General features: G+C 44.8%; 1 protein-coding gene across 1 annotated transcript in view; it reads right to left on the bottom strand.

The window, feature by feature from the left end:
* EHHADH (enoyl-CoA hydratase and 3-hydroxyacyl CoA dehydrogenase) overlaps positions 1–13,253 on the bottom strand; it is a 39,246-nt gene continuing 25,993 nt past the window's right edge. The window contains exons 6-7 of the mRNA XM_090051800.1: positions 12,356–12,697; positions 1–2,505 (exon numbers count right to left, since the gene is read on the bottom strand). Coding sequence (XP_089907926.1) covers positions 1,235–2,505; positions 12,356–12,697 — 1,613 coding nt within the window. The 3' untranslated portion in view covers positions 1–1,234. The remainder of the gene's footprint in view (positions 2,506–12,355; positions 12,698–13,253) is intronic.

The raw sequence follows: 13,253 nt of genomic DNA, 5'->3' as shown, positions 1-13,253 counted from the left end.
TGAGGACAGAAAGCAAGAATCATTTTATTACAATATCAATGAAACAGAAGGTTCGATTTACAAGACGGATTTCCCTGAAACAAGCAGCTGTGCATCCCAGACCCCCTTGGATCAACAGGAAGTCCTGACCCTGTGCAGCACTAAGCTCAAAAAGAAGCAAATGGGAATATTTCTCTTTGTGCTCTTTTGGCTACGTGTGACCTGCCACCTTCCCTGCCCATAGCACTGCTCCTGCCCACAGAGCTCTGGAGCCTATTTATTTTCCAGTGAGTCCTTTGCCTGCCTGAACCACTGCTATGGGTCATATAAGGCATTTTATCCCATATATCAGAGCACACAGAACCCTCTGGCTAGGTCTTTTGGAGGCAGGTAAAATATTGCTGAGGAAGGGCAGATAAAAGAATCAGATGTGTAAAGGACAGAAGGCACTTCAGTCTGGGGGAAAGGACAGGAGGGCAGGGGACAGGCTCTGGGAGCAGAAAGCCAGAAGCCAAATGGCAGGCATTCACAAGTGAGTTACAATCAGGTACTTTTCTTCTTTGCAACTGCAAGTGTTTATTCCTGTTATTTTTGGGGTGGGGTAGGTGCCAGGTGCTGGCCCTCACTCTCACACTTGGTTTATATCTCCTCCTGCCCTTTTCCTTCATTAGAATTTACTGTCCCTTGCCTGTTCCCTGTAGGAGGGGGAGGTCCATCCCCTTCCCAGGTGGCTCTCACCTGGAGCCACTTCCAAACTCTGGCAAGGAGAGAGGACCTGCCATGGATGCAAGGCAGAGCTGGGTTGGATGCCTACAGGGAATGCTGACTGGCTCCATCTCCCCTAACCTGCTTGGAACTGCCTTGCTGGCTATCAAGGGCTGCTCCCTCCCTTGGCAAGAGGGAGAGGCCAGGGGGCTGGCAGTGAAAGATGTGCCTGTGGCCATATGCATGGAGTCAGTCAGGTGAAGTGAGACAGGCCCAGAGTGGCAGCACAAGTGGGCTATGGGAACTCCTAGCAGCATGATCAAGGACAGTGCATCATTACCATTGATTGGTGCATCTACTCTCTTCAATCTTAAACAATCCTAGGGGCTGAAATTATTTCATTGGCCTAAGCTACAGAAGGGGCAGTGACATTATTGGTGATCCCGCTGTGTCTTGCTTTTGATTGGAAAGAGATAGTGCCAGTTACAGTGCTGAGAAGTGCTTGTTGCCTGTAGAGAGGCAACTGTAAGTCGAGTAGGCTATTATGTGGTCACAGCTTACTGCTGGGCTGTCTCACATGGGACACCCACTCTCTCAGGGGAGGGCTTCCCAGGGCCACCAGCTTCTTCAGAAAGGGGCTGGGCTGCAGTTTGGGAATGTCAGGATGGGCCTCGGAATATTTCTGCAGCCTTGACAGGACATGGGGAAGCCCAACAGTAGAGGCATGGAACATAGGTCCACCCCTGTGCGTTGGCCACCCATAACCATAGATATAGATTACATCAATGTCCTCTGGGGCAGATGCTATCCTATCCGCTAAGATCTGAAAGCCTTCATTGATGAGGGCATACAGACAGCGTTCCAGGATCTCCTCCTGGTCTACAAAGCGGGCTTTAATACCATGGGTTTCTCTATACTCAGACAAGAAGTTGTACAGCCAGGGATCTGGATTAGCTGTCCTACCCCCAGGTTTCTCATACAGGTACCAGCCCTTTCCTGCCTTCTGGCCGTACCTTCCCTGCTCACACAAGAAATCAGGCAGGGGGCTATATCTCCTGCTCTCACGCTGGCGAGCAGGAGTTCCTAGAGCCAGTTTTGGTCCAGTCAGGCCTTGCCCCTTTCGAGATCTCCAGCCAACATCAAGACCAGCAAGATCTAACATTCGAAAAGGGCCCATATGAAAGCCAAATCTCTCTACAGCCTGGTCTACTTCTTCTGGCTTACAACCTTCCTCTAGAAGGAAAATTGCCTGTTCTACATAAGGAGCCATCATTCTGTTCCCAACAAACCCAAAGCAGTTCCCTACTAAGACCCCAACTTTGTTTAAGGTCTTAGCCAGACTCATGGCTGTGGCAATGGTGGTGGGGGATGTGTGATGACCGCGGATTACTTCCAATAGCTTCATGACATGAGCAGGTGAGAAGAAGTGAGTGCCAATGACTTGGTGAGGATGGCTAGTGACTGCAGCAATTTCATCAATATCCAGTGCTGAGGTATTAGTGCACAGGAAGGCCTCTGGCTTACAGATTGTTGACAGCTTCCGGAAGATCTCCTTCTTCAGTGCCATGTCCTCAAACACTGCCTCAATAACTAAGTCTACATCCCGCAATGCACCAAAGTCAAGAGTGAACTGGAGACGAGCAGGGTCACAAATGTCCTGGCTTTGGCCACTCTGCTGCATTTTTGAAGCCTCCCATTGCAAAAGAGACGTCACGGCTTCTCTTCCAATGTCCAGTTGTTTCTGGTCCTGCTCTAGGGCTACTACCAACATCTTGGCCTTTACCAGAGAAGTCACGATGCCTCGGCCCATTGTTCCCAGCCCTAGTGAAAAACACAACAGAGAAGTGGAGTCTGTAAGTGTTAGGAGTTATTAAACAGCTGCAAACAGTGGCTCCTTTGGTACTTCTGCTTTGGAAAGCAATTATCTGTGAATATTTAATGAGAGAGGCATAGATGAAAAATATTAATGGAACACAAGGGACAAGCAATGCAGATTCTGTTTGAGAGAGAAAGATGTAAAAGTGAGCAGCTGTCTGTCCAAGAGTGGAGAACAACAGTGGAATCTATCCTAAAGCACCCAAAGCACATGTTCCTCAGCATCATTCATGTCCTCTCCCAGTCACACATTATACATGTGGGGGGTACCACAGTTTAGTAGCTGGAGCATGGAAGTAGAAGTCAAGGAACATGGGATTCTAGTCTCAGCTCTGCCACTGGTTTCCTGTCTGACCCTGGGCAAGAGGCCTGAGGCTGGCTCAGTTTCCATCTGCATACTGGGGTATTAAGCCTTATCTTTGTAACATGCATGAGATCCTTGATGGGAAGTATTATGTGCAAGCCAGAGAAACACCAGGGGCCCAGTGAAACCTAGAACATGATCTTCCTGGTCCTGCATTAGACAGAGCTTCAAACTCCTTGGCTGTTTCGTTTAGCAGTGCCCTTCCATCCCCCTACTCAGAGCCAGGCAATACCCAGGAAGGGACTGGGCAGCTTGAAGCTGGTCATGGGAGAGACAGCTTCTTGGGCTGTAGGTCTTGGTCTGCTCACCAGGTAAGTGCTGCAGTTTGGCATTATTGATTGGAATAATTAATTTTAAGGGCTACCTGATTGTTTTTTCAGAAAGGACTTGTTTGTACCAGTCCAGTTTCAGGTAAATACTTAGCCAATTCACAGAACTGCAACCCACTGGACTTGAGGTGGTGCTCCTGCTGCCAGTCTCAATGGAGAAGCCAAGAGTGGACTGAACTTGGAGACAGATCTACCATCTTCCCCTTCTCCCCACATTGTAGAGCCACTGCTCCCTCAGCAGGGTTAAGACAATGGCCTGGCAGCTTGTGCTTATGCTCCCTTCTTCAGAGATGAACAGAGCATGTGGGGCAAGATTCAGGGGATGCAAAGGGAAGACCCTGAAAGGAATTCTGGCTGACTTCTTCCAAGGAGGTAGGGCTAGCACCTGTGGACTCCTGTGCTCAGGACCTATGCAGAAATGCCAGGGAGCTGAAGATCACCTTCTCTTAATTGCTCCATTACCTCTGTGGTATCTTCTCCCAGCCTGATGAACTATACAGTGCCGGACCCAGTCTGACCTCAGTCCAACACTTTTCAGGAGTCACTTTAAAAATAAAAGGACAACACAATGAAGGGGATGGATGTGTTCAAGTGGCTGCCAGGTAAGATCCATCTCAAGTGCTTTCTTTTACTGTGATGTCATACAAATTCCCCAAAACCTGTCTGTAAGTGGGTTCACCATGGACAAAGCACTTCTCCATTGATAGGGCTGCATGTGGGGATGCCCTAATAGTCAGCCATTTGCAGTAGAGTTAAGTAGAGTCAAATTGTATTTGAGAGTGCGAATTCACCAACTACCTCCACTCCCCCCTCTGTGGTATCTTCAAACACATTGTATGCACAGACATATGTGAGAGGGGAACACACACAGGGGAAGCTAGATTAATTTAATCAGGCTATCTGCCTCTCTACCTAATGTCCATCTCCCTTTTCCTTTCACCTCTTTTTTCATATGCATGCTATGTTGAGTTCCTCAGCTCCCATTCCACACTACACCTTCCACCTCTTGCACTCCACTAAATAATCCCTCACTATAGTCTCTAATGACCCCTTCCTAATGAACCCTCATCCTCCTTGCCCTCTCAGCGGTCTTCAGTGCTCTCTATGGTGGATCCTCTTCCGTTCTCTATGGTGGATCCTCTTCCTGAAAGCTTGTCCTCCCTTGGCTTCCATGCCTCTCTCCTCTCCTGGTTCTCCTACTTTTCTAACTACTGCTTCAGTATATCCTTCAGAGGATCCTCCTCACCTACACTTGAATGTGTTCTACCAGGCTCAGACTGTGGCTCCCTTCCCCTATCCCTTCACTCAGAGCAAAAATGCTTCTCATTCTCAACTACGAAGGTCAGCTATCATCTCTGACAGAAGACTCACAGATCTACCTCTCTAATCCAGACCCATCTCCTGTCTACATCAAAATCTCAGCCTGTTCCCTTTAACATCTCTTAATGGATGCCCAACCATCAGCTCAAGCTCAGTAGTGCTAAACCCAAGCTCTTAAGCTTCCCCATTTCCCCCTTCTTAATCACTAGGAACACTATCACCTTGCCAGTCACTCATGCCCATCAGCTGGGCACTATCTTCAGCTTTACCTCTACATCCTCACAAACAGGCTGTTTCTAACTCTTGCAGGTCCTTTCTGTGTCATATCTCTAACAGATGGTGTTATTCACCAACATAGCTAAAACATCTGTCCAGGTTCTCAAACTCCCCCATCTGTTATTGCAACATCTTATTCCCTCGGCTTCACAGATCCAGTTGTGCTCCACTTTCATGCACCCAGGAGGCTGCCACTGAAGATCATTCCTCTAGCTGGGTTTTTGGTTGTAGCCATGTTGATCTAAGGACATAGGTAGGCAAGGTTCTTTGAGTAGATGCAATATCTTTTATTACACCATCTGAGTAGTTAGAAAAAAGTTCTTGGCAAGCTTTTGGGCTCAGTCACCCTTCTGTAGACCAGCAGAGACTCCCTATGCCTAAAGAAGGGTGACTGCACCTGAAACCTTGCCAAGAACTTTTTTCCAACTACTCAGTTGGTCTAATAAAAGATATCGCATCTACTCAAAGATTCCTTTAGCTGTGATTCTGACCACATCACCCCTCTCTGCATCCCTCCACTAGCTCCTCATTCACTGTCACAGCAAATATAAATGGCTCAACTCCATCATCCAAGCCATTCACATGATATTCCCTCCTACTATCATCTCCTGCTCAGTACCAAAATGTCACCTCCTACCTCCAGCTGGCCAATGATGCCAGCATCTCTCACCCACTTGTTACATTTTTAAACAGTCACTTTTTATGTGTTCCGTCACACTTAAGGAAAGGTCCCCCAAACAGCTCAAAGCTCATTATCCACTTTCAAAGCTCTCCTTTACACTGTCCATTGTGGTGATGCCTATCAGTGCTGAATCGCGCTGATCAGTGCCATCTCACTGTTTCCATGTACCCCCCCCCCGTCTGTCTGTATCCACTCAGTGTCTTTTCCTTGTACTTAAATTGCAAGCTCATTGTAGAGGGGACTATCTTTTTTCCTTGGTTCATATGGTGCCTTGCACAGTCAAGTCCTGGCCTATGGCCAGGGGCTGCTATGCATAATGGCCATGACAATAGCAACAACAAAAACAACAACAATACCAACAAAATCACACAGTATAAAAGCTGGCACAGTTTAAAAAGCTTTAAGCTGTCTATGAAATCTATGAAAAAAGCAGTCCTGGGAGGCATAGGTTGACTCTGAATCCGAACACAATTAATACCTGAATAAAGCCATAACTAGATAAGAACAGGTCTGCAGTAATTCTATAAAATGATTTTTTTTTCAAATCCAAAGTCCAGCTGATCAGGTTTACGAATGAAAGTCAGTCAGCCAAACAAAGACACGCAAACCACGGGGATTAAAAAATTAATCTAAAGCAGCTTCATCGAGAATAACTGAAATTATGTCATCAGTCAAACAAGCTCAAGTCCCAATAACACAGGTCAGACAAGGTGGTGCGTTTTCCCCACAAGCAGAAAATCGGTGACTTAGCTCTCATTGTGTGTTGCCTGCATGCTCACGTGCTGTACAGAACACTTGCTGTTTTAACAACAAGAACGTTTTTGCAAATGCTTCAGTCTCCCAGCTGTTTACTCAAAGGCAGCTGTTTGACTGTGGACCTCTGATTGGTGTCTGACACCAAACTTTTCTTACATAAGCCCCTCAGCATATAAGATCTGCAACAGCATAATTAGCAAGTGCTCCTAGAATTAAAAACAAAAACAACCCTAAAATGATTTTAAATGGCTCCAAGTTTCCTTCTGCCCATTCACATCTCCTGAATGCAAGCAAAGCAGAGCTGCCATGCCGCCTCCTGCCCCTCTCCCAGCTCGATCAGCTCTGTAGCCAGCAACTGGAGGCTTGGAGGTGCGTTTGGCACTGGGATTTCAGAGATTCTCTTTTCCCTTCCAGTGGTGAACCATAAAGACCACTGGCATTTGGAGATGGTAGGAATGTCATGCACCACTCAAAGCACCCTGTCAAGACATGGCATCCTCTGGCCCCCACTGCCAACTGTCATTCTGGGCCTGTGTGGTCACTGTCTTCTGTTATTCTGCTCCTCAGCTTAATCCCATGCCTTTTGGGGTAACACTGGGCTTTAATTTGGAAGCAGCAAGACTCAGGGTTTCTCTTCAGAGCCCCCACAGCTGCACCAAAGACAAAACACACAACCCCTTTGTAACTGCTTCCACCCTGGGTCCAGGCTAGGTCCAGGCTAGAGTGATGGCAGAGCACATGCTTCCTTTTAAGTCAAGACTTCCCAGTGACTGAGCTTCCCCAGCCTCTTTCTAAAGGCAAGCTAAGTCCTTGGGAGGTGTATTGCCAAAAGGAATTACTTGTCTCAAGGTGCATCCATGAGGAATAATTCAGCTCTCCAGTTCCCATTTACTCCCCTGTCAGAATTTACATGCCCTGTCACAGACTATCATAGTTGTGGCACTTTGTCCTCTAGGACACAAGCCTACGGACAAGACCCAAGTTTGCCCAATTCAATTTTGACTCAGGATTGTGGGTTTCCAAGTCACTGTCTTATCCTTCACTAAAGGTATGAAATTAGATTTACTAAGCAAGATGGTAAAGACCAGTAGGAGCCACTGAGTCCTTGCTGTCCTAGAGCTCCAGGATTCTCTTTTTTCTAGAACTGATCCATACAGCAAAGGGCAGACTGAGGAAAAAGAGAACTTCCAATGACACCCTGATTAGATCTGCTTTGGCTGGTGATCCTGGGGAAGAGTGTACCAGAGTGGAAAAAAGACAGGGATTCCTCAAGATGTGAAGGGCATCAAGGAGCACAGGGAAAAATAACTTTACTTGGAGGAGGTAAATGACAGCAAACTCAGCTCAGATGACAGAGGCCATAGGGGCCTCAGAGCAAGAAAGTGTCAGAGCCATAGGGGCCAACAAGGAAATAGTCTGCAGTCTATTGCCTCCTTTAACTAGAAGTACATTTGCACTTCCCCAGCAGTGATGTGCTAAAGAATTCAGGTCTGTTTTCTTATTTCCTCTGAGTCATTTTGATTTACAATAAATCAAGGTTTCATCTTCCAGACTGGGGGCTATTTTCAGAGCTGTCCTGGCATCTTTCACACCCAAGGCAGCACCATCAGCAGCAGACGGAAGCATGCTTCAGAAGTACAAACAGTGTATCAGATTGTTCCCCTTTCAACTCTTTGTCAGCAAATAAAGATTTGTCATACAAATAAAAACCTTTCTTCTCTCCATTTCATTGTGGAGTAAATATCAATGTGACAAATCCACTTGCTGGAGAGCTAAGCAAATAGTGATTATCAGTGCTTGATGATCAGTCCCACAAGATATTTAGATTGTGAAAAATAATGATTCATTTTAATACCTAATTTATGACATTGTGAGCTCAAAGCATAGATGTAGTGACATTATTTATATATATGAGAGAGAGAGAGAGCAAGCTACCTATATATCATAGAAATGTGAATTGGGATGAATAGGCACAGAATTATAAGTCAAATTCAAAGCTAAGTTCAAGAGTTCTTTGATTCCCAGATTAGCAGGAGTCCATTTGAATCTACACTAAATTCAAGTACTGGAGAAACAATATGTATCTTAAGAATACTATGTGAAAGACTTCTGGAAATGCAGAGGTTCTATCTGTGCTTTATGGACTGTGAAAATGTTTCCGACAAAGTCCAGCATGAACAGGTGATACAATGCTTAAATGAATTCAGTAAAGACAAACAAGATCTGCAGTTGATACAGAATCTTCACTGAGACCAAAAAGCATCCATTTGTACTGGAAGCAAGACTTCAGAAACATGCAGCGTCAATAAAAATGCCTGACAGAGACATGTTCTTTCATCAAGGCTGTTACACATCTACTCTTGGAGCACCATCAAGGACAGCTTGAAAGATAACCAGGCATGCAGGTGAACACGACAAATACAAATAACATCAGATATGCTGACAACTTGGTGTACAGAGAGAGAGCATCCTCTAAAATAGAGCTGTCACATCCTCTCAATGTGGTCAAAGAGCCCAGCACGTAATCCTGAATAAAAATAAATAAATGCCCAAAATAAATGCACACCAGGCAAGCAAGATAAATGATCCAACACATCCAATAAATGTTGATGGTTGTCAGTAGAGCAAGCTGACAGAAACAAGGGCAGGAAGTGGAAGCTGGAAGAGGGAAAGGGAGGCCAGAGACCTTGGTTCCCACAACAGGAATGATGGTGGAATGTGGTGGCCAGGGGAGAGCTGAGGGGCCACATGTTATCTCCTCATGGGCTAGATGCAGCCTGAGTGCCACCAACTGGGTAATCCTGGTCTACGCAATACTTAAATCAAAGCCTGAATTCAGCAGGCAAAATCTACATCTAATTTCAGAAAGTGCTATGCTGCCATTAAAGTTAAGATTAAGATTTTTTAATACAACTGAAGTGCTATGTATGTATGGTCAATACTCATTCAAAGGTGTAAGTGCTGGACTCTCAAGATGGACACTGAAAGTCTTTTCAGGGCTCTTATATTCTGCTGTTAGAGGAATACCAGTACAGGTTTCCCTCGCTTTATGCTGTACATGCCTTCCTGGAAAACGGTGCATAACTTGAATTTACATAAAGGGAACCTACTTTACAATGTAACAAATAGGGACACTGTACTGACCCCAGACCCATTTCTACCACTTTTACGAGACAATTTTGGTACTCTCCAACAGCAGACAGTACACACAAGCACAGGACACTATCATAATGGGGATGGCAAGTACAGAAACACATGTCACAGACAACCACCAGGGAGCACAGATCCACACAGGAGACTATAGTTTGGTGTGTCACATCCACACTGCACTGCACAAAGCAGCTGACTGCAGGCTTCCACCACACTGATCACATAAGAGTGAATTTACCTCGTATATAATAAATTTTTGGTATAAAAAGGGTCATTGCCTAAGACCGAATATACACACACAAACCCCGCATAAAGCGAGGAAAACCTGTGTATTGAAAAGCAGCAACACTGCGAGAATGCAAAAGGGTGAGACATTAAAAAGGACAAAAGCCTTGTTCCATCCATAATTTTCTATGATTCTATGATGGTGGCTTGGGAACAGCTTAACTATATCAAAATCCAGGCAAAAATGCAGTTGTATAGACACATCATACCAGTGTCAGAGAGGCTCCATGCTGCCATGAATCTTACAGAGATAGATAGACAGAAGACCACGCAGAGGAAGGAGAAGAACAAGATGACACAATGGACAGAATGCAGAGAAAAACAGAAGCTGTGAACATGGTATGGGACCAAAAGAGGCGGAAGATGTTGCTCAAGAACCTCCAAAATGGAGAGGTCACCTAAATGAGTGAAATGTAAGCTCATTTTTCTAGGAACACAGAATGTAGATCTCATGCTGAGATACTCTCCTGGGAAGCAACGAATGAATAGGACCTGGAAGTCATGGCGGGTAAGCAGCTGTTTAAACAGGTCATCACAGAGTAGGAGTGAGAAGGTTAGGCGTAGCCATCTCAGGTACTGATGCAACTGCTACTGGAAAGCTGTTTAAGAAATACACTGAAAAATTGGAGCAGGTAAAGAGAAGAGCCATGAGAAAGATGAAAGGATTGGAGATCTTGCCCTGGAGTGCAACTCAACCATTTAACCTATGTAGCTTATCACAGAAATGGTTTTGGGGTGATTTTAGCACAGACTAAAGAGGTGAAGAATGTAAGTTTGTTAATAGAGGCCTCTTTAGCCTAGCAGACATAGGCCTACCAAAATCTGGGGACTGGAAGGGCAAGGTGGACCAATTCAGATGAGAAATCAGGTGCAAAAGTTTAGTAGTGATGGTAACTAACCACAGAGACAACTTACTGCCAAGACTTGTGGCAGCTCCTTCTTCAGTGAAAGCTTTTACACTTAGATTGGATTTTTTTTTAAAAAGATATGGTCTAGTTTAAACACAGCAACTGAACTTAGAGTAGCCCCATTATATGATCAAAATAGCCCCCTCTGCCTATCAGATCTAGGAATTTCCATAGGAGACTGGGTCTCGTTTATCTTTGTGGGATTTCTCTCTCAACCAGCAGGGAACTCTAGGTCTAGGTAGTGCTTCCTGTCACCCATTCCTTCCTTCAAAATCATAAAATTAAACCTTTCTGACAAATTGTGTGCAATAAGAAAAGCAATATTTATAGGCAGCCAATCCTTGCTCAGCAGTCACTCACATGATAAATTGTATATTCTGCTGTTTTCCATAAATGACATAATACCCTTGGAGGCCTTGTGCCAATTAAACACAAGCTTGTTGGTAGAGTCAAGTTAAAAAATAATTACTTAAGTCCAGGGGCCAGATTGCATGGTAGAGAAAGAAGCTACTGTATACCATAAGCAGACAGCATAAAACCAGTGGTGACCAATAGCTTATTACACATCTAACCAGTGTGTGGAGTGCAGCAAATCAAGGGGCAATACAGGTAGATATTTTTTAGAAATCCTAGCAGTGCATCCAAAAGGTTTTATTTTAATTGGTCTTATAACAACTGAAAGAAGACACTAGCTTCCAGGGGTGCAAAGTGGCAAGTGTGAATTGCAATGAGATTAAATCTTAAAATGCAACTGTCAAAACATGTTTTATATTACTATATCTCTGAGTGACTGTTTATATGCATGCACTGACATAAAAACTAAACTAGAGGGAGGAGAATTTTATACAAATCTATTCAAAATATGGAATTAACTCAGTACAATGCTATTTTAGAAAGAAATAATGCTATTTTAGAAAGAAATAACCCACTTACAAAACAGAGGTGAAGCCATAATGGAACTGATAGGAGTTTATACACTTTCTGAGTAGGACTATGACAAAAATAACCCAGCAGTATGCAATGAGTTCTAGCCTCACTTATTTGCCAAGAGAGGTAACAGCAGCTAGTATAAACTATGTGGATAACCTTTTCTTCATAAAATATAGATGTGGGGTGCTTTGTCTTGGGTGCTAGAAGAACTTTACCTACAGGAGCACAGGTATGCATAGCGGATCCATGAAGAGGAAATTTAGGCTGGAGATTAGGAAAAACTTTTTAACTAGGAGTTGGAACAAGCGTTGGAACAGGCTACCTAAAGAAGTCATGGAATCTCCATCCCTGGAAATTTTCAAGAGCAGGTTTGACAGACCCTTGGCTGGGATGGTTTAGCCAAAGATAATCCTACCAGGGGGCTGTACCAGATTACCTCATGAGGTCCCTTCCAGCTGTACTTTCCTTTTATCTTAAGATTTTAAGAGACATTGATGCCTGTGAGGACTTTAAGTCTGACCTTTTTCCATCAAGGCTAAAGTCTTAGTGGAAGGAATCCTCTGAAAAGAGTCATGAATAAAGTAAGGGGGAAGTCAGGCAGTTAAGTGACTCCAAAGAAGCTCAAAGGAAATTGTTCAAACTCTGGTTTTAGGGAGCTGCAATAGACCCAGGGTCCCTGCAATTATATCACTTCCTTTTCACCTCAGGCAGCTACAGTTTTTCTGTTCTCTTTAATACTGGAAGTTAACTCGGGCACAGGAAGCTGGCAAGCAGAGTGGCTCTCACACCTCCTTACCTATCACAGCTGCTTTCCGGATGGGTTGAGCTGAAGCAGTTTTCCAGGAAGTTCCAGATGGCATTGTCCATTTCTCTACTGCTCTCTCTGCAAAGAAAGCATACTGCTGTGCTTTGGCTTGGCCTGATCCCAACAGGAACCTAAACAGCTCTCTCTCTTTCTCAACCCCCTCTGCAAAAGGCAGTTGCACAGCAGCCTTGATTGCCTGGATGCACATCTCTGGAGAAAGACGCCCACGAGCTTTTCTTTTTACTTTCACAAGAGCCTCACTGAGAATGGCTTCCATATCCGGCAGATCTGGAACGGGTTTCAAGCTGATTTTCCGTGGTCCTAGTGGCTGACCTGCAGATTGAGAAACAGTTACAGACCTGGTAAAAAACTGCTAGGTTCCTGCCTCAAGACAGATGTTTCCCCTTCTGCTATGGAAAGGCAGTGTAGTCTCCTGTTCTCCTGACACCTAGTCTGGTGGATGAGGATTCCACATGGCACAGGAGAGCTATTAGTGACCAGCGCTCAAATGTTCAACAAAGCAACGTCCTAAGCCAACACCTCTCTCAGCTGCAGACAGACTCTTGTCACCTACTGGTCACTTATTCTGCAATCTAAGCCACCAGCCATTTAACACGTCCTTTCCATCAATCCACTCTACACAACCCCAACATCCATTCCTAATATTGCTTTAGTAATTAGGGTACATTGCATTTTGCTGCCCAGACAGGGTCCTGGGTCCTCAGGTGTATATGTGGAAAATTTGGAAGTGTAGCTTGTTTCTGTATTGATTTTTGTCTAGCAGCATTAATTTCCCAATGCTCCTTTGGGTCCAACAGGATTGCTTGTCAATGCATGGGGAAGCAAGGTAGCGGAGTAATGCTCCTAGTGCGTGTTACAGTTATGCCAC

This window comes from Crocodylus siamensis, chromosome 6 (assembly GCF_052110815.1).
Source record: "Crocodylus siamensis isolate JL-2025a chromosome 6, ASM5211081v1, whole genome shotgun sequence".
NCBI lineage: Eukaryota > Metazoa > Chordata > Crocodylia > Crocodylidae > Crocodylus > Crocodylus siamensis.
This window is presented reverse-complemented; position numbering and strand designations above follow the sequence as displayed.